Genomic DNA, 22,500 nt, shown 5'->3' with positions numbered 1-22,500 from the left:
GTATCGGCGGAGTATCTTGCCTTGTACACAGACAGGTCTTTGTCTTTTGGAAGCTAAAACACGGGCGATCATGCTTTTACTCGCTTATTTGCAGATTGCAGTCTTTTGTTGTCTTTGTTCTCTTTCCTCTCTTTCATGCTGTTTCCCGCCCGTCTTCTGCTCACTTGTCGTTTTGCAGATCAACTTATAAGTGAATTGGCGTCTGTCTGTCTGTCTGTCTGTCTGTCTGTCTGTGTGTGTCTGTCTGTCTGTCTGTCTGTCTGTGTCTGTCCGTCTGTCTGTCTGTCTGTGTCCGTCTGTCCATCTGTCTGTCCGTCTGTCTGTCTCTGTGCTGTATTCCCTCAACACCTCCCTCCCCCTCTCTTTCTACACCTCTCTCTCCTTGTCCTCGATCCATCTCTCTTTCATCTCCCTCCCTCTCTCTCTCTACTCCCTCGTGCCCCCCCCCCCCTCTCTCTCTCTCTGTCTGTGTTGGCTGTGCTTCTGAGAGTACCAGGAGACAGACTGGGTCTTTGACCGGGGCGGCGATGCTATCTCTGCTTCCAGCCCAGCCTCTGAGCACAGGCCACACATTGTTCCTCTCTCCTCCATCGCTCTCCTCTTTTGCTTCCTTCTCTCTCTCTTTCTCTCTTTCCCTGTCTCTCCTACTGTTTCTCTCATCCCTGCCCAGACACCCTGCCCCGAAATACACACCCATTCTTAAACACACATCTCTCTCACACACACACACACACACACACACACACACACACACACACACATACACACTCACCCCACCCCTAGGACTCATCCACCAACCATTCTGTGAGAGAGAGAGCAAGAGAGTGTGTGTGAGAGAGAGAGAGAGAGAGAGAGAGAGAGTCCACAGGGAGAGGCATGGGGGCTCCACCCTGCTGTATTCATAAGACGCTCCATCCAAGACACCCTATATACAGTATATACTATAGTCATAAAACACTCCATCCAGGAGACCCTATACTGTACTCCACCCTGCTGTATTCATAAGACACTCCATCCAGGAGACCCTATACTGTACTCCACCCTGCTGTATTCATAAGACACTCCATCCAGGAGACCCTATACTGTACTCCACCCTGCTGTATTCATAAGACACTCCATCCAGGAGATCCTATATATATATATAGATATATATATATACTCCACCCTGCTGTATTCATAAGACCCTCCATCCAGGAGACCTTATACCACCCTGCTGTTTTCACAGCCATCACTCATCCATGTCAGTGACTGAATACATAAGAATGAGACAGAACAGCTCTCTGTTCATCGCTGCCATGATGTGAGTTATGATCTGGATAAGGTCCTTCCTCTGGTCCCGCACACCGTCTCTGATACATATTTATGGATATCACGAGCCTGTACAAATGGATGCCACTGAATATCCATGGGAATGGATTTAAATTCATGTCTAGAGCCGGGTATATTGAGCTAAGTTCCCGCGAATGTGTCTGGTGGTGACAAACGACGTCGCTCGTTGCGAGACTTCCCTGGCAGTCGAGACGACAGCGGGAGGCCGTTTGTTCTGCGGTTCTGGTTCGAGTGACTCCCGCGGTGATTCGATTTTGGGGTTCTGAGAAACCCAGCATTAGCACACTAGATTATGCTAATCGACACATTGTTGTGGGAAGGCCTGCTTACTCTTTGTCCCCCGGTTGTGCATATGGATGCAATTTGGGGTTAATACTGGGCTTGAGCAAGAAAAAAAGAACGAAAAAAGAATGTGAAGGTTCCAGAAAACCTTGACTGAGAAGGGACAACAATGATGACTGGGCATGGTTAGGTACATGGTTCTGTTACCTGAATGAGGACTTTGTTTGGCCGCATAACAGATACCCAAACAGGTAACATTTCCTCCCTGCCAAACCTGCCCAGAACAGAAAAGACACTCGACACTTTGCATAGCTTGCTCTCTTGGAAGGGTGTGGTGTTACAATGGAGCATGTACTCAGGGCACGGGGTTAGCTCCTCCCACCCACGCCGATTGGCAGGTGGAACTGTCCAATGAGCGAAGGTCAGCTCCTTAGAAGGGAAGCCAATCAGTCTGTCTCTGTCTGTCTGTGTGTCTGCCGGTTAACACGGGCACACACACACACACACACACACACACAGCAATCGTTGCTCTTCATTGCGCGGGTTCCCTGGGACATTGGCTCGGCGGGAGTGTGTGTGGGTGTGTGAGAGGCATAGATTTCCGCAGGGTGAGTGGCAGGGCTGGTCTGGTGAACAGAGTAGAGCAGAGAGTAGAGGATCAATGCTGGATTTCACCCAGGCGCGTCTGAACCCTGTCAAGTACAGTCCTCAGTTACAACCAGACAGCTCACAATAGCAGTTTACAGCGTTGCTCCATTTCCACACAGCGTTCTTAACGATATCTGCAAAAATGTTTAGGTAGCATTATAGCAACGGCCCGACAACGTTGCTTCACCATTATACCGCAATGGAAGAGAGAGGAGAGAATGACGTGGACGCAGCCTTGACCCCAATTGGAGACAATGGAAAACACAATGTTGTGTTGAGGGTGGTATATAAACCAACCCTAACCCTAACCAACCCTAACCTTAACCAACCCTAACCTTAACCAACCCTAACCTTAACCAACCCTAACCTTAACCAACCCAAACATTAGCCAACCCTAACCTTAACCAACCCGAACCTTAACCAACCCTAACATTAACCAACCCTAACCTTAACCAACCCTAACATTAACCCTGAACGGCCTCTAAGTTTATGGGAACCTGCCTTTACCGTGGTATATATACTTTTATATATATATATATATATATATATTTGATGTGGGGCCATGTAATATTTCATGGCAGTACTTTCTGCAGCACATGTCAGTGAGGATTTAGCCTCCAGCGCTACGGAGGGTTCGGCATGTAAAGTTATTCATACATTATGAATGCACGCAAGATACCGCACATAAAGAAACCAGCCCCCAACCAACCATCAGCGCACTTGTCCTCTCTTTGCTCCCTCCTAGACCTCCTCCTCCTTCTCTTCCTCCTCCTCCTCTCTTCCCTCTCCTCCTCCTCCTCTCCTCCCTCTCCTCCTCCTCCTCCACCGCTCAGTTAAAGTCACATTCACACCTCGCTTCTCCCAAAACATAAAACAATATATTTTGCTCACTCCCTCTCGATTTTACGCACACACACACACACACACACACACACACACACACACACACACACACACACACACACACACAACCTCAACCCCTATTTCTTTCACACACTTTCTGCATTCCGTCTCGCTATTTCTGTCTCACATCTCTCTCTCTCTTTTCCTCTCTTTATCACACATCAACTCCTCCCTCCCTCCCTCTTCCTCCCTCCCCCTCCTCCCCCTCCCTCCTCCCTCCTCCCCCCCTCCTCCCTCCCTTGCCCTCCTCCCTTTCCCTCCCTCCCCCTCCTCCCCCTCCCTCCTCCCTCCTCCTTCCCCCTCCTCCCTCTCTCTCCTCCCTCCTCCCTCCTCCTCCTCCTCCTCCCTCCTCCCTCTCTCTCCTCACACATCATCACCCGTCCCCGGCTCATTATCCCAGCGTAGTAGCCTGCTGTCGCAGCGGCTATGATCAGCACTGCATCACAACGCCGGGGAAAATACATTCCTTACCCATCAGTCCCCTCTCTCTCTCTATCTCTCCTTCCGTGGAAGTCTCATCATCAGCCCATCACACGGATCAGCAGATATGATCCTAGAGGAGCATCATGGGAAAAAGCGGCGGCCCGTTATTTCGCCGTCACCTCGTCCCTCTCCTTTGTCACAGAGCGCCAACCTACCATTAATGCTTTCTAATCACACGGGCACAATGGCTAATTTGGCCATTTATATTCATATATGCAAAATCTCTTTTGCCTGCCATTAAAACAATGCAAATGAAATTGAAACACCTTGTCAATTTGTGGGTTCAAACCAAACCGCAGGATGGATGTGGATCTCAACCACTCTGATTTATTGACGCCCTGTTGAGCATTAGAAAATAACAATGACACTGGCAGCTGATAGCACAGATGAAAAACACCCCTATATTCGCATTAGGGGCTGGGCGTGATTGGGGAAGTGCCTGTGTGTGTGTCAAGGTTATTATAGTTAACGGAAACTAACAAAAAAACTGAAACTAGGTGTGAAAAAAAAAATTAGTTAACTGAAATAAAAATAAAAACTACGCTTTACAAAACGATAACTAACTAAAACTGTATTGTGTGTTTAAAAAACTAACTAAAATAAACTACAATTATAGAGAAAATTAGTTTTAGTCTTTTTCATTTCATACGTAAGCCTAGTCTTTTGGGTGGTTATGAAATACATATTTTTTAGCTGTCACTGCACAGAAGTAACCTGACGTGCGCCAGATGGTTTGTTTTACACAGAGTGAAACAACATGAGCTCACAAGATCAGGATGGTCTCACAAGGCTAGCGCAGAAGAAAAATAAACTAAAACTAATACTGAAACTAATAAAAACGAAACTAAAACTAAGCATTTTCAAAAAATTAAAACTAAACTAAACTAGCAAACTTGCTTTAAAACTAATCAAAACTAAACTGAAATTGAAAACAAAAAGTTAAAACGATATAAAAATAAAAACTAATGAAAAAAGCAAAACTATTATAACCTTGGTGTGTGTGTGTGTGTGTGTGTGTGTGTGTGCGTGTGTGTGTGTGTACATAGTTGAAGTGGAAGAGGTCTAAACTTTGGTGTGTGCGTGTTTGTGAGTGTGATCATAAGTCATCATCCCATATATTTGTTTGTGTGTGTGTATGTGTGTGTGGTGATAAGTCATCATCCCATGTGTGTGTGTGTGTTTTGTGTGTGTGTGTGTGTGTGTGTGTGTGTGTGTGCATGCGTGCGTGTGTGTGTGGGTTGGGGGCAGTGTTACTGTGGCTACATCATAGGTGGCAGGTCCAGATTAGGGACTGACTGATCTTCAAACCCTTCGTCTCCTTGGGGGTTCGTTAAGATGGGCTCAGGTGGATCTAATGATGTCAGTCTGTCTACGCTGACAAAGATAGCAGAGGATGTCAAAGAAACTCAGAGAAGAGGTATTGTCACGACGACAAAATGACTGGCAGCTCCTGGGGCTCCTCATTGACCGCATGGGGTGACCAAGTGCAGGGTGTCAGACTGTTATGATTGACGCTGACATCTGATATTGACAGCAGCATGTTTGTATGTTGCAGTTGAAGACAGTGTCAAGGAGGAAGAGGCCTCTATTGTTTAAGTAGAGGCACATATAGTGGCGCCATGTGGGGATGATTCTAAGGCCGTGTGACTGACAGGGGCCCTAAAAAAATATTTGAACATTAGGTACACTTTTTTTCAATATCATCATCATAAATAGACGTTATTTTACAATGTAGGCTGCTGATAAAAGTAACGGTTTATTATTCTTGTCTTGTTTTTGGCAAAAAGTAAACACACAGAGAGCCAATTGCCCCCCCCCCCCCCCTCTATTTACATTAAATGGTTTGCAAGCAGTGAATTGGGAGTGAGGAATGTTGGTGTGGAGCATATGTCTCAGCTTCCCAACGAAAAATCTGGCTTCCAAAAACGTTTTTGTATGGCAGGTTTGATGGTTTGCGACTGGCTGAGATTTTCATAAGCTAGTGACTTTATGGTTAGCAATAGTTAGCCAACATAGTAATTGCCCTAACTTTAACTGGTAACATTGCCCTAACTTTAGCCTATGGCCAAGCTGGCTGGCTAGACTCGCTGCCATGGCTACGATTCATACCTAGGCTATTGACTCATCAGGGAGAAAGGTAGGCTAGGCTACAGGAGAATAAATATATGAAAGCAATAGGCCTACAAAATGCCGTAGAGCCTTATGCATTCCATTATATTTTGGATTTTCACCTGGTGCCTGAATTTTCTTTTAAATAAACCCATTTCCACCGTAAACTGATGCAGAAAAGTCTCAAATTGGTGCATAAAAAATCACCAGAATGCAGGAAATTCAGTGTGACCTCAAAATGTATTGGGGGAGGACCCCCCGACACCCCCCCCCCCCCCCCCCCATTGTTCAAATCGAACCTATACCACTGGTGGGGCCCAATGTCATATCTTTTCATGGGGCCCAAAATCCCTGGCAGCGTCCCTGGGCACACACACATACACACACACACACACACACACAATTTGAAATGTCAGATGTTTCATACTCGGGGCTCTATTTCAAACTGAGTGGAGATGACAAGTGAGTTAGCGGTTAGCAGCTAACGCTAGCAGAGCTCACACTGATTAAAGCCAGTGTGCGCTAAGAGAAGAGCTGTATGCTAATGGGCACTGCTGACTGCGGGACTAGCTACACAACAGAGTCTCCGGATTCCCATCCAATTACTGGTATAGCTGGGTGTGCTTGCTTGAAAATGGAGTTTCGCTGTGACAAATGGCGGGTGGTGAGATTGGATTTGTATGACTAACAGCACAGAAACTGAAAGAGGAGAATGACAATTCAAGAATATAGACGGGGAGAAGAGTAACAAGCAAGGCGAGAGTAACGACAGACTGACTCAGAGGTGTGGGGGATGGAAGGAAGACCGACAGAGGAAATGAGAGGAGGAAGTGAGGACAGTGAAAAACGACACATCCGAGAAACCATCCCTTCTGCCTTTAATACCCACATCCACCCAAAAAAAAACTACGCCTTCCATACTTTTACACAATAACCCAGGGTGGGGCTGGACATGTATCATACCGCAGCAGACAAACTGGATAAGGGAGATTTGCTGAGAGAAAAACAAAAAAAACATCACCAGCTGTGTTTGCAAAAAAAAAAAAAAGGTTTGGCCTCGGCACTAGAAGGCGTTGGCTAACAGCAACCTGGCAACAGGTCACCACAGATGGCTCACCTTGGATGTCCCTACGAAACACACCCCAAATCAACTGTCCCTGAGACTCTGTGTGAATACTGCAAGAACGATGTCTGGAGGTTACAGCCTCAGGGTCAGGGATCAACAAAGTCGTCACGGTGACGTGGACAAATTCGCGTCTCACTCGTGAATATTCTTACCGGAATGGAAGACTCCTCGGATGACTCATTCAGGGGAAATGATGTGAATATCCCAGAGACGCTGAGGCCTGGTGATAATGCTATGTGTTTGCTTGCTTGAAATGATGTGAAATAGAGAGAAGTGTGAATTGCCGGGGGCCCTTTCGCTGGGAGACACAAGCCGAGTCAGTTAAGCTACACTTAGTTCGGATGCAGCGGTTCTGCCGCGTCAGACTAAGTAGGAATTCAGAGCGGGTTGGCACAGCTTAGAACTTTAGTTGACGTGCCAGTTGGTTTCATACCAGCCACTCCTTTGGCTCCACTTTTGTAAACAACATTTGAAAATACTCCTCAATTTTGAGACACATCTATTGTTTGTGGGAAGGAGTTGGGAGATGAGGCTAATTGATGGTAAATAAATATGGATTTGGATGTTTTGCTCCCTGTCAAGTCTATGGTTCCCTAGGTAACTTAAAAATAGCACAACACAAATAGTCAACCTTATCTCTGTAATACGTTACAGTTGCTGTGGTAGATAAGGACCACAATGGAAATAAGCCTTGGACATTATTGTGTGTATTCCTCAACATGTTGGATGGTTGTGGCCTAACTGGGCTTTTGAAACAAACTCTTCACTGGGAACAGAACCTTCAAGGTGTCTCCAAAAAGGTCTCCATGTGTAGTTTTTACACCCCCCCCCCACCCCAACCTTGGATGTCTGACAAACAGAAAGGGAAAAAAATCCTCTAGGTTCCCCAAGGATAGCTGATTCATAAGAAACACACACACACAGCATCCCCAAGAACAGCATCCTCAAGAACAAGGCGCCTGTAGTCCACCATAAAGAGATAGAACATGGTAGACTCCTCACGCTTGTCCTTTGCCAGATACATAATCAACAGTGACACACCACAGGCCTGTCTTGGGCGTATGAGGGACTGGCCCTCCACCGCTTAATAGAGTAAAATTACAGACACAGGGAGAGCGAAGTTAGGGCCTAAACACGCCTCTTTCCCCTGTGATAAACTCCTCAGTCTCCTCCAATGAAAAAGCTATTAAACACTTGCAACGCCTCACCGCCTCTCCGCAGCTCTCCGTGGCGCCCGCGCTTTTAAAGAGGGAGTGCAGAGAGATAAAAGAGGAAACATTAAATATGAAAACATCTGAAAGTTCTTCCTCTCTCTCAAATCAAAGTGTTCAGAGATAATGATGAACCATCATGCCGGTGCGATCATTTTCTTTCTACTTTTTTTTCCCTCTCCATCTTTCTTCTCTGGATTTTTTTTTTATAGAAACATTAAGGAAACCAACCATGTGACGAAATGAAGTTTTCTGTTTCTTGTGTCGCCAAGAACAAGATAACTTTCTGAAGCCGTCAAGGTTTTAACTGATTAAACAAGCTTGCACTTTTCCAATATATTTTGTAGCAGGCATTAATACTAGTACACACACCCCATGCCATGGTATTGTGTACAACTACATGAGAAGATTACGGAAGTGTGGAGTACAATTAGACTCATGGTAATGGCTGCACATCGAACTAAGACCCACAATAAGGCCGCGCCTGTGGACCCAGACTCAGGCTGCTAGCTGGTAGCATGGACAGATATGGATAGTGGCTGGCTCATATACTAAGCCATTACTCACCTACAGTAACATGTCTACCCCAAAACTGTCTCAGGACAGTGGTTGAGGTTATCCAGACAGAGGGCAGGCTGGCTGCTTCATAGTGATCTGGAGCCAGACTGGCTGATTCAGTCCAGGATTGGCTGGCAGGCTGGGCTGCTAGCTGGGCCGGTTCCACATCGAGAGGAGAGAGGGCCCCGTAATCACCGCCCAGCCATGACATCATCAACCCTGGCCGCAGCACGGCAGACCACCCTGGACCGAGAGCGGACCACACCTTCTCTAGACACGTTGCCGAAACACAGAGCTAGCGCTGCTGCACGCTAACGTGTGGAAATGTTAGGATTTACAGTATGCATACACTGACTGGGTTTCAGTATACAAGAACGGTTTTACGTCTGGTTATGTCTGGCTACATTACATGTGTTAGTGTCCGATCCTTTAGGTCAGCATTTACACGTAGACTCTGAATAGCCTGTGTCCCTAGTGTTTATGAAGCTTTCTAATTGTCGTTGTCAGATGAAAACCACTTAACTCCATTTTGGATGTTTTTTTGTGAGTTTTTTTGTTACAGCAATTGAAAGCTGGGACAACCCTTTACAACCTCTGATCCCCTCCCAGCCCTGGGACCAATTACATGTGTAATTGGTCCCACAAACATCATATGGGATTTTATGTTCAAAAACATTGAAATTAGAATGTTCTTTTTAACATTCTGAAAACTTGGCATTTTGGAGACAAGAGGTTTTCACCTGATAGCAACACTGTGATGACAACACACGGATACTAGATAGACACACTTTAGATGTAAATAATGCAGCAGCTCAAATCAACACAGACAGACGGCATGTCCATAGGAAAAACATTTTATTGAAAAACATTTTCAGTTCGTAACAGACTGGTGGAATGTGTGTCATTTTTCCTCACTTTCGTTTCATTTGTTTTTGAATGTTTTAACCATTTCACGGCCTGGCCATCTCAAACTGCAGGGGGTGGGGCTACAGCCACCTGGAAACCAGACCAGAATAAAGAAACCAGGGGAGTCAAACAGACAACGCAATAATAATACTGTGTTACTTACAAACTGGACAGAAATCAAATCAAAAACAGAACAAAAAAAAAACTAATTCAATAAATATTTATGGTACACACTTATGGCACAAATATGCAGCAGTCGGTTTGGCAACTTTTTCCTCTCAAATTTCTTTTTTAAAACCAAATTTCTATGGAAACAGTGCAAAAGGGGAGGGAGTGGGAGGACACAGGCTTTCCAACGAGCGCTAGCTAAAATACATAGCAAAAAATTCAAATTTTATACAAAACATCTTACTTTAAGAGTTTATAAAAAATGTTTTATTGGGTTCTGGTCAATATTTACACAAGCTATTTACCAAAAAAAACTAGTATGCTCTCTTTTACTGAAGTGTTTTGTTTTTCTCGGTATCTTTTTCCATTTACTTTCCTAAAAAGGTGAATAAGGCTATCATAAATCCAGGATCCATATACAATACAAACATTAATGTATTTACAGTTTCTTACCTACAGAAGAACGGTGCAAAATTACTGAGTCAGGTGACCGAGGGCTGACCATACGAGCAAGGCATTTTACAGTAGCCTGAAGTACTTTTCCTGGCCGGTTTGCTGACATTCTCACAACATTGCTGGTTTCCAATTGATCAAGACAGAAGCGATAGCAACATTGGGGGAATGTTAGTTGTATGCTGGCTAGGATAAAGACACCAGATTTAAAGAAACTAATAAGATTGTCATATTCTGCCGCAGTCAGACAGCAACTAAACAGCAATTGGTTTGTGTTCTGTGGTGTGGTTTTCACTTTTTCTTACATAACTGCCCAGGCAATTCATTTTCAAATGATTTCTTCTTTCACAGTTTACCTTGAACTGCGGCACACAGTCAAACAAATAAAAGAAAATCAAAGGATGAAATAAAACTACAAATGAAAAAAAAAAACTAACAGCAGGCTCGTGTGACGTTCCTAGTGTTGGAGTTGAGTTGTTTTGTTTGTTGTTACATCTTTCAGTGGTTAAGAACACTTTCCATAGGTGTACGTTTTTCTCAATTGTTTAAAAAAATAAATAAAAATTGCATATTTGCAGATTTTGTAGCCTCTTAGAGGCACAAACCTCAGATCATACAAGGCTTGGCTTTTTCGGTGAAATTGATGTTCTTAATGAGCGAATGACGATGTCAGTAATGATGTTTGGGCGTGGCCTAAGTCACAATCGAGTTCTCATTATCTTAAGCCAGTGTTTAAATGGGAGTGAAACAAAAACATAGCTGTCTTTCACTGGACTTGTTCAAGAGGAAGTACACACACACACACACACACACACACACACACCCTCACACACACCAGCACATACTCAGACACAGATAAAACATGACCACGTGGTGACGGGGCAGGAGTTGCAGGGTAATCGTGGGAATCTTCCCATCATCCTTTGGGAGATGCTACAGTGAGTGTGGGAGACACGGGTGGTCTACCCAGTGTCCCCCAGTTTGAGTTATTTTGGGTTAGATAAACTCCACTCCCAATTGGGGCATTTGTCTAGGCTGCCCTGCCTCTCTCCTCTCCTTCCCAGGCCCTCGCACTGTGGATGTGGAAAAAGGCAGCCGTTTGGGTGGGAAAATGCAGGGCATTATGGGTAATAACAAAGATATCGAATAATCGAAAACCTAGCTTGCATAATGTGCACTTATACCATAATATATTAACATTACTTCTCAAAACCGCCTGACAACACCTGCGCTCTATGTGGCTATCATAAATAAATTCTGCTTTATCGTCATTGTTTTTTTTGTTGTCTTTTTGTGTTTTTCATGTCCTCCTTTAAATGTACATCTATTTTGTAAAAAAAAAAAAAAAAAAGATATTAAAAGAATCAAGAACTCACAATAAGGAAATGCTAAGAATGATTGAGAGACAGTGACAATGCGCGTTGATGTCCCTGTGCTTTTTAAACGTGAGTAGGAGAGCACCAATCTATCCACCTTTTGTTTTGCTTTTTTTTTTTGGGGGGGGGGGGGGTGTCTTCAGTGACCTTTTGACCCCTGGGGGAGCAGATTATACAGTACCTAGAACTGTTGCAGCCACCCGACCAGAGCAGATTGACTTTGCCTCTTCCCTCTGAAACGGCAGTTTAATATTGCCGACACAATTTGCTTACAATTTGCCTACATCTTAAAATGCCCATCTGCGTAACAACCCTTCCAACTTTCCTTTAACCTTTTACATATGTTGGCTGCAATAGTGCAGCTGCTCTCCTAGCTCCTGTTGAGCTCCACACTGCCACTGACTCTCACTCCGACCCTGTTGGTTGGGTGGGTGAGTGGAGGAACCAAGGAGATAAAAGTGCTGCTCTACAATGATCATGGAGATCCTCCACCCTACCCACAAGCCACCTGGGCAGCCTTGACTCCACAGGGGGGTGAACATGCCGTGGAATACAAAACCCTCGTCGTCCAATCCCTGACCTCTCACTGTCTCACTCTCTCTGCTCTAAGCCAATGGGGTGCAGCGTGTGAATCACATGTGTCTGAACGTCAAATACACCAGTACGACAAGAGCTCTGACGATACCACGTCACTAAACAACTCTATCTGCGAGCGAAACCATACCAGGAATGAAAGCCAGAAATGGATGATTAAACAACTGACAATGTGACAAAATACAAAAAAGCAATCATTGTTTCATTGTTTTTGTTTTTTTACCAAACCTTCAAGTAACAACCGTGATAATTGTTATGCTGAAAAGTAAAAAGATCTTGACAATGAGGAAATATGCATTGGACAAACAGTTCACAATGAGCGTGTGTGAGTGTGTGTGCGTGTGTGTGTGCGTGTGCGTGTGTGTGTGTGTGTGTGCGTGTGCGTGTGTGTGTGCGTGTGCGTGTGTTTTGTGTAAGGGTGAGAGTGTAGGTGCTAGGGTGATGTCCGTGAGTCAGTCAGGAAAGTCCCAGAGTGGATCATATTTGAATCCCTCTTGTTTTTTCTTTCTTTCTTGTTCTTCTGACTCTTACTCCACATCGTGTCCCTTGCCAGTGAGATAAAGAGCCGCCATTTTTGGAGTTCATGGCTCGCCCGTTCCCTCTTCATCCTCTCCTCCTCCTCCTCTCTTTTCCCCTCCTTTGTCTCTCTTGCTCTCTTTTCAAGCAGTAGTCTCTTTTGTGTGGGGAGGGAGGGGGGGTGGGGTGGGGGGCAGAGTATTGAGAAAGAAAGGATCAACTCCCCCTCGTCCTCCTTTTCTCTGTGACCTTGTAAATCTGCACGTCTGATCTGTCCATCCGTCGCCAGCGTGTCCAGAGAGAGAGGGAGCGAACAGGAGAAGAGAGGAATCGGCCCCCTCACCCGCGCTCCCGATCTCTAGCAGTAACCCCCCCCCACCCCCACCCCCCCTCCCAGAGATCAGCAACAGTCCTGCCCCCCTGCCCCCCCCCCCCCCCCCCTCCCCCACGCACCCCCCAGTCCACCCCATACTTAGTAAGAATTGTAAAGTCTGTGTACAAAATCAAGAACGGACAACTGAACAACAATGAATATGTAAGAGAGGAGGGGGTGGAGAGAGAGAGAGAGAGAGAGAGGGGGGGGGGGGGAATGAGAGAGTGAGAGAGAGAGAGAGAGAGAGAGAGAGAGAGAGAGAGAGAGAGAGCGTTCACAGGCAATCATGGAGCGGTGCCAACCTCTCCGTACCCGCCCTGCCGATAGGGGAGGAGGGATGGGGCGGGAGTGTTTTTTGTTGTGTGTCTGCGTGTTGTTGTTTGTTTGTTTGTTTTCCAGTTCAGACTTTGTAGTAGATGTTGGCGGGGCTCTGGGGGGGCATCTCCTGCACGATGTAGACCGGGTGGCCGTAGTCCCCGCTCACCTTCTCGTAGTGCGGGCAGAAGACGCTGTCTGCAGTCCTGAGCGGAATGATGATGTCACTGGGCTCCGAGCCGTTGTTGTTGCCGCCGCCGCCGCCTCCGCCCCTCTTGGGCGTGGCCAGCGTGCTGAGGGAGAGCGTGGTGGCGTGCTGCGGCGAGTGCTTCCTGTGCCGTCGCCGGTACTTCAGCAGCAGCAGCACCAGCATGATGATGATGATGATGAAGATGACGCTGCCGGAGGCGATGCCGGCGAACAGGGCCACCTCGGATCCGATGAACTTGGAGGACTTCCCGGTGCCGGTGCCGTCCGTCTCGCCCTCCCGGTAAGACGGACCTGAGAAGAAGAAGAAGAAGAAGAAGAAGAAGAAGAAGAAGGGAGTGAGTGAATGAGTGAGTGAGTGAAAAATGCTCGAAAATCCTACACAACAAATCACAAAGACGGTAGTTCGGAGGGCTTGAGAGGGGAGAACAGCCTCTCCTTTCACGGCACAGAACTCTCCTTTCATTTCTATTCCTCCACTCTTTTGTCTGTTCACTCTCTGCTTATTCTTTTTTGTTCCCTCACCCGGTGCAATCTTTTCATCGTGAAGGTGTGAGGCAAGCAGAGAAGAGTACAATGGCCTCATTGAAGGCCGCTTTCAAGGAGCTTTTTTTTGTATTTTTATTTTAGGTCAAGGTCCATGTATTCATCTCGCTATGGTATTCGCAGTGGGAGATCGCCTTGACCTTTGAGTCCTCCCGTAACGCGGAAGAAACCCCAGGCCAAGGCAGATTTGACAGAATAGCTCTTCGGTGTAAGCAGCACTTATCCACTGAAATAAAGTCTCAATATCAAACTAAGTACGCCGAAAGGCCTTTGCATCCTCAGAACACGCGAGAGCATCAATTATCCAGGCATTTCTTCTCTGCCTCCGAGCTATGACTCAAGCTGAGGACGTACAGTCCTCAAGGGCAGGTCCCCCGTCCTCCCCCAGGATACAAGCCTCCTCCCTGGGCAGGCGGGATCACTGTGTGTCCCTGTCTGGCTGGTCTCCCTGCGGGCCTGGATGTGTTGATACCAGGAGGGATGAGGGCGAGGAAGGGATGATGGCAGCAGGCCTGACTCAGACCCCCTTCCCTTGTTCTACAGGGGGATTAGCGAGCCTCTCACACTCCGCTCCGAGCCCTCTGACACCCATATGCTCTCGCTCCGCCAGGAAGGAGGGATGAGGAGGGAAAAAAGAGGAGAGGAGGAGGAGGGGAGGGAGGGGGGAAGAAGAAGATGCTGAGGTCGGCAGGGTGGGGTGCCAGCCAGGATTTAGGCGCGCTAGCAGAATGGCGTGATTTGAGTGCGAAAATAGAAGCGTGGGTTCGGAGAGAAAAAAAAACAACCTTGCCCTGCACGGAACCAGGACAGCTGGGCCATAAGGTTTATATAGGTCAGCCTGTTATGTCTCTCTCTCTCTTGCTCTCTTTTTTTTGTTTCCAAAAACAAAGTTAATTGCGGAAATTGCGGGTCTGAGATTTTTAACTGCAATTTAATAGGACAGATAAGAACAGTCTGCAGTGTGTGTGTGTGTGTGTGTGTGTGTGTGTGTGTGTGTGTGTGTGTGTGCGTGCGTGTCCGCGTGTGTGTGCGTGTCCGCGTGTGTGTGCGTGTGTGCATGTGCGTGCGTGTGGAGAACAAGCGTGTGCCTGTGCGAACCTGCCTGGGCGAACCACTAAAAGATGGCGGATAGTGATTGGCTCGTTTCCCTTAAAATGTCACTGTGGCGCTGGGGAGGGGGGTGGCTGGGGGCGTGCAGATATCGTTACTATGGCACTGAGAGCCAGTAGATGTGTATCAGTTTTATGGGGGAACTTTCAATTACCTGCTGATGTATCGCTGAACTTTCATTCCGGCACTCACACACCTGCGCGCACAAGCACGCATGCACATACACACACACACACACACACACACACACACACTCTCACTTGTTGCCATATCTTTTAGCTAACAACGGCAACGGCTTTTTGATAAGTCTACGACAACGGCTTTTTTGACAAGTCCCCCCTTGGCATTCTGTGGTTCTTAAGGATGCTGTGTCTCTTACCGTGCTTCTCCAGAACTTCGTTTGGTTTGAAGGAGTCCTTGCCCCCCGCCTCAGGATGCTTTGGGGGGTATCTGGTGGGGTAGTCTTTGGGTGAAATGGGGTCGGAGGGATCTGGAAAACGCACAGGCGAAGCAGGTGTGATCAGACACAATGGATACGGATGATCGATAGCGATCCACGCGGGCGTTTGGCGGGTGTGAACGTGTGTGTGTGTATGTCGCACGTAGCCCGCTCTTAATGAAAGCACGGCGCTCCTGATTAATTCCCTGACCTTCAGTGGCTCTCTGTCGTGCCGCGGCTGTGTGTGCGAGAGGGAGCGACCTCGAGAAGAAAAAAAACACTGGGTGGCGAGCATCTGATTTATGAATAATCAGAGCCATTAATTAACGGCAGGCGCAGGGTGCCGTCGCTGCAGAGGGCAGATGTGTGTGTGTGTGCGTGTGTGTGTTCGTGTGTGTGTGTGTGTGTGTGTGTGTGTGTGTGTGTGTGTGTGTGTGTGTGTGTGTGCGTGTGTGTGTGTGTGCTCTGATCCATTATGTTTCTGCTAGATTACATACCACTCTGTGCCCTGGATGTCAAGCAGAATGCTTCGTAACCTTTACAAGACCTTACTTGCAACATGCACTAATACTTTGCATGAGACCGCCTATTCAAGGCTGCCCTATGCCACCATTGCTTACATAAACACACACACGAGATTTAAGACAATGCTCACTTTGTCCAACTTTCATGAGTATCTTCATGGACTTGGTCTTGCACACTCCTCCTTCCTGGTTGTCTATGCCCTCCATGGTGCCATTAGATGTAGCTAGAGAGGAAAAAAAGACAAAGAAGAAGACGTGGTTAGCATTAGCCATGATGCTAACAACAAAACACAGCACAAAAGGGAACTGGGTAACAATATAACCTTGTCTTTGACCAACCAGACAAAGAAAATACAGCTGAGACTAGGGAGGGCTCTACTGAGCCAAGACAGGAGCAATTTTCTCGTTACTAATGTCACAATCCATCCCCTAGTCACCTCAGTCACTCAGACAGGCAGAAATATTTCCCATCCCCAGTCAATTAGCTTGAGTTATTGTGTCTGTAATATCTCTAACTGGACTGTGTGACCCTGTGGTGCTGGCAGATACCGAGAGATGAGGGAGGGAGAGAGAGAGAGAGAGAGAGAGAGAGAGGATCAATGAGCGGCCATCTTGGCAAAGCCAAGAAGAAAATTCTAGGGAGGCTTATTGGACATTAGCGCCAACGACACTCCAGAGAGCGCTGGTTGTTATTAAGGAATCTCCAGCTTGAATATACCGGAGCTCTGAAACGCACGCAGCCTGGAACTCGAACCCGCTGCCTTGGACTACGTTAAAAAAGCAATAAACCACAAATAAAACAGGGAAATAAACAATAAAAGTAAAGAAAACTTCATAAGGGAATTTTGGTGAAAAGGAATTATATGCGTGAATGGGAGGGAGGCGATGAATATCGGATGAAAAAAAACGCTTAGAGGGCCTAAATACCCATTTAAACCAGGCGAAGACAGAAGAGCTGCTCTAAACACGGTGTTTGAAGGAGCGCAGACCAGATGTCGGAGGGGGAGCTGGAGGGGAGGTGCGAGTTGTCCCGCATGTTATAGAAGAACAAAATGAGCCCCTAAACAGATGCTGCGAGGCCTTTTAAAAATGGAAGCGGGAATTTGAAACGTGATAAAAACCTGGCGCACAGATGTAGGCGAGACGCGCGCACGCACACACGCACACACACATACTAGGCATAAACAGTTCACCTGCACTGACTCCATGAACATGCTACAGAGCTGCTACATGGAGCTAAATAGATTTTGGCTCTATCACCATCGATGCATGTCCATTATGACTGAGCCACGTGGGAGGACCGCCCTGCGTTTCTCTCCCGGTCTCTGCGCTGCCCCTGGAGGCGGCAGGCGGCGCTGCAGATGTTCCTGGCACGGCGTAGGGCGAGGCAGGGTGGAGAGCGAGGCGGAGTGGGGGGGGGGGGGGGGGTCTATCAGGTCAGTAACACAGAGGCTAACGAGCTGCCAGGGGCTTAGTGGGCTTGGCCCCCCTCCAGCGCCCTGTGGCCCGCATTCACTCTGCAACCCCCCCCCCCCCTCCCTTCCCGCCACCGCGCCCCCCCACCCCACCCCTCCGAATCTCTCTCCGCCGTTGCCCTGTCTCAGCCCCCCCCCCCGTCCCCCCCCGTCCCTGCCCGTACCCGAGGAGACAGGCGCCTCGCAGCCACCCCCACTGCCCCTCGCCCTCTGCCCCCCGTCCCCTGGCCTCCTCCTCCTTCTCCTCTCCTCCTCTCCCTCCACCCGCACTACCAAAGCCTTTTCATCAACCGGAAGGGAATTTAAAAAGCAGGTGCTCCTGCACCGTTCCCGGCGGAGAAAAAAAAAGGGCTTTGAAAAATTAAGCTCCGTGCTGCTCGCCGGCTTCTTTTCTGTCTTCCTCGCTTTACCCTCCCCCCCCCCCCCCCCCGGCTACCAATCATCTTGATCTGAAACCTCTCGTCTCAACGCGACGGGGACGGACATAAGGAGCATGCTAACAAGGACGGCCTCCCTCCCTCCCTCCTTCTCTCTCTCTCTCCCCTAGGCTGACCTATCGCATTTTAGCGGAGGACGACAAGCACATTATGTGCAAAGCTTCTTAAAAGCTTGTGCTTCTGTGTATGTGTGTGTGTGTGTGTGTGTGTTCATTTCATAAACCTGTTAGCCAAATGCACAAGAACACACTCACATACAAAACCATGACTTATAATACTGTCTTTTCCTCTTATTAACGAGATTACCATCTTTTACTCATCAACCAATTAGCGTGTCTGCCTGCCTGTGTGTGTGTGTGTGTGTGTGTGTGTGTGTGTGTGTGTGTGTGTGTGTGTGTGTGTGTGTGTGTGCGTGTGCGTGTGTGTGTGTGCGCGTATGTTGTGCTCGCCCTACCTTGCCTATTCGTGCTGGCGGGTCAAAGTCCGGGGTCGAGGTCGCGGACTGAACAGAAGGCATATGTAGGTCTTGGCGGCTATCTCTCTCTCCGAGGTGTCATCTCCCTCCTTTCTACCCCCTCCTCCCCTCTGACCCTGTCCTACAAAATCACTTCACACCAACACCCACACACACTGAAGAAAAAATCCACAGTTTAACTTCTGCCCTCTGCACAGATCCAGAATAATGTAACTACCTAACTGCCATCAAAAGATCATATTCAAAAACCTCCAAACTGACCATACAGGAACGTTCTCTTACGGGGGAAACTTGGTTCCTACTCCTTTAAAAGCACCCGAGTGCTGGAGCTGGAGGGCGCCAGGCCTGACCTGGTTTCTGAGAGAATGGGATTGTTGACTCTGCAAAGGCTATGCCGGCTGGGCTGACTAACTGGCTGGCTAAGCTAACTAGCTGGCTAGGCTAACTGACCGGAATTGGCTGGGCTAACTGGCTAACTGTCCGGCTATACTGGCTTACTGACTGGCTTTGCTGGGCTAACTGGCTAAGGAGAAGCTAGCTGTTAGCTGCTAGTGGATAGCTGTTGATCTCCCACAGTGAAGGAGCGTCAGACTTGGTTCGTACATGGTCCCTCCCAAATGGATTTGCTCCACCACTGTCACTGCCTTGGAGCACTCTGATCAGACTTACTAACACAGAGAGAGGGAGAGAGAGAGAGAGAGAGAGGGAGAGAGAGAGAGAGAGAGAGAGAGAGAGAGAGAGAGAGAGAGAGAGAGAAAGATAGAGAATGAGAGATTACGCCATCCAGAGAGCAGCTGATTGACCTAGCTCACAGAGGAGAAAAAAGGAACAGAGAGAGAGAGAAAGAGAAAGAGAGAGAGACAGAGAGAGAGAGAGAGAGAGCTTTTTGAAAGTGACGTGTCACTTTTCCTCTGGGCTACGTTCACTCAATGTCCTTGTGGATTGCGGAGTCCATTTTCTCCTGCTACTGTAAGTCGTTCAGCTTGTACTCCCAGTACATGTTTAAGATAGAGTTAGCCCAGAATGTTCTCTGTTAAAACCATGGGTAACCACAAAGTCACCACACACACACACACACACACACACACACACACACACACACACACTCCACAGAGGGAGAGAGAACTGTAACAAAGACAAATCACCTTGGGACAGAGGAGTGACAGCTTGAGCACACTGTCACACCCATGACCAATGTACAGTACACAAACACACACACACACACTCCTCTTACATACGCTAACACCACCTCACAAATACACAGTAAGTGTGTGTCAGCGCTGGAGGCTTTGAGGCCTTTTTCCATTGCATTTGTGTGAGAGACCGGCCTACATAAACATCACAAACATCTCTCAAGCAAACATGCCAAATTCCTCTCATCCACCACAGTCCAAAATACTTCAAAGCCATTATCTATAAGTTCTGTAACTTCGTTGGCTTCCATTCAGCAAATAAAATACCAGAAGAGAATTGACTTCTTAGTAATGAGCACAGTTCATTCAATTGTGTGTCCTTTTTGGGCACTTAACTCAGTTTCTCCACTCATATAGTATAAACAGTGGTTACAAGCACCCCTCTTGTATGTGTGTGTGTGTGTGTGTGTGTGTGTGTGTGTGTGTGTGTGTGTGTGTGACTGTGCATAATGAACACACAACTCGGACGAAAAGCGGGGCACTCCAAAAAAACATGCACGGCAGAATAGAGCCGGAGAATAGACGAGAGGGGCAGAGAGACGAGAGGCGGAGAGACAGATGCGGCTATAATCTAAACGCCGCCCTAATTGCCCTCTCCCGGTTGCCACGGAGCGTGAAGCCGTCGCCGTGGCGCTGGGGTCGCGGGCCGGTTAGCGCCCGTCAGCGCTTGGCGTCCTAATCGCCAACGACAACGGGGGGGCGCCTTCTTATTCAGGACCCCCCTAAACCCCCGGAGTCTGACATGGGCAAGGCGGGGTCAGCGCATATAGGCCACCAGCCCCCAATCACCGACCCCCCCAAGCCCCCCCCCACCCTCCCCGTACACACACACACACAGGTCCTCTCCTCTTGAACCAACCCTGATAACTCGCAACGTTCATATTATTTATTTATTTTTTACCATTACCATAACCAGCTTGTTATTTTACTTCATCTTACATTAACAGGCACCGGTGCGTTGATGGGTTAAACTGACATCCAAGTCGTGAAATTGCCAAAGTGTTTGGCGGAGTGCTTAGCTCTAATCTAATAGAAGGAATTCCCACAATGCCGTGCCAGCTGCTGACAAACAGGGACTGCGGCGGACGTTCCTGTGTTCTGTTTTGACTGACGAGATGGTGATTAAAATCTTAATGGAATTTCCCCAGCTCCTGTCTCCTGTTCTTCATCCTATAAATGCAGTCTACATCCCCCCCACACCCTCTCTCTCTCTCTCTCTCTTCGCCCCTGCTCTGTATCTATGCTTTCTTTTTTTCTCTCTTTGCCCCCCCCCTCCCCTCTTTAGCTCATGTAATCATCTCGTTCACTAGACTCCCTGCTCCAGGCCAAGCTGCCTCAAACAATCACATCAAACTCATCTGCTTTGAACTGGAGCAGTATTGCGGCCTGCCGCACTCAAAGTGTGCTCTATAGGACGCACACACACACGCACGCACACACACACACACACATACATACATACATACATACAAGAACGCACATATACACTTACAAACAACCAAGGACCAAAGGAGTGTGTGTGTGCGTGTGTGTGTGCGCGCGCACTCGCCCGTGCGTGTGTGTATGAGCGCGCACGTGTGTCTTGTGTCACATTCCGTTCATGAGAAACTGATTTTGACGGGTTTCAATCAGGTACGTTGATTATTCCCACACATGACATGAGACCCTATGAGAGCGTCACCGTTGTGAGTACGGGCCCCCCTGGAGGAAGTGTGTGTGTGTGTGTGTGTGTGTGTGTGGGGGGGGGGGGGTTAGTGCTATCATACATGGTTGAGTGAGGCACAGTACACACACACACACAAGCAGAGCTAATCCAATTGGTGGATTCAGATATCCCATTGATGTGGGCCAGACTGCTGCTTAAAAGCACAAATCAGGATTAAACACTCCTTTAATTAATTGCTTATCGAGTGCTCGCTCCCAACCGGGATGAAATCCCCCGTGAACTTTCTCAAACGGTCACGACTCGGTGAGTCCTCACTGCAGAACACACACACACACACACACATACTAGCTTGCACATCCACACAGACACACACACACACACACACTTGCACACAAAGACAAAATTAACTTTTCATGCAACAACTCCTTCAGTCGCAATCTCAAAAACACAGACCTTCTCATCTGCACACGCACACGCACACGCACACACACACACACACAAACACACACACACACACACACACACACACACACACACACACACCTCTCCCTGGCTCTTTGTTCCTTGTGTTTGCCCGTGAGGTGCTCTGCCCGGGTGGAACTCTACACCAACACACTACTGAACACCACGCAATTAACACAGCCCCGTTGAAATAGCCTCTCTCTCTCTCTCTCTCTCTCTCCCGGCTATGCATTAGCATCAGGGCAAGGAAAAGAACGGCAGAGCAGATGGGGGTGGGAGGCTACAACGTTCGATGAATTTGCAAGTGCAGCAAAATTGGATTTTATCCCGCCCTTTTTGGGGAGTTGTAAATGGACCACCCCCCCCCCCCCCCCCCCCCCCCCCCCTCTCTCACTCACTCTCTCTCTCTCTTTCTCTTCATCTAAACTGATAGCAGGCTTGATTGGATGCAGCGCTGTCTGAAGGGAGAGTATGTTTGGGTAATCAGAACTCTGAACTCAGCGTGTGTGTGTGTGTGTGTGTGTGTGTGTGTGTGTGTGTGTGTGTGTGTGTGTGGTGTGATAGAGAGAGTGAAGAGACAGAGAAAAAGATAAGTTTAGATGCTGAAGAATGGAGA

The 22,500-nt window shown here is 47.8% G+C and overlaps 1 protein-coding gene across 1 annotated transcript in view; it reads right to left on the bottom strand.

The window, feature by feature from the left end:
* Positions 1-13,435: 13,435 nt before the first annotated feature.
* efnb2a (ephrin-B2a) overlaps positions 13,436-22,500 on the bottom strand; it is a gene marked incomplete at both ends in the record, with an annotated part of 22,895 nt that continues 13,830 nt past the window's right edge. The window contains 2 exons of the mRNA XM_084443583.1: positions 13,436-13,851; positions 16,308-16,400. Coding sequence (XP_084299709.1) covers positions 13,436-13,851; positions 16,308-16,400 — 509 coding nt within the window. The remainder of the gene's footprint in view (positions 13,852-16,307; positions 16,401-22,500) is intronic.

Source organism: Borostomias antarcticus (genome assembly GCF_949987555.1).
Source record: "Borostomias antarcticus genome assembly, chromosome: 9".
Classification (NCBI taxonomy): domain Eukaryota; kingdom Metazoa; phylum Chordata; class Actinopteri; order Stomiiformes; family Stomiidae; genus Borostomias; species Borostomias antarcticus.
The sequence above is the reverse complement of the archived record's forward strand: the minus strand, read 5'-3'. Positions and strand labels throughout refer to the sequence as shown.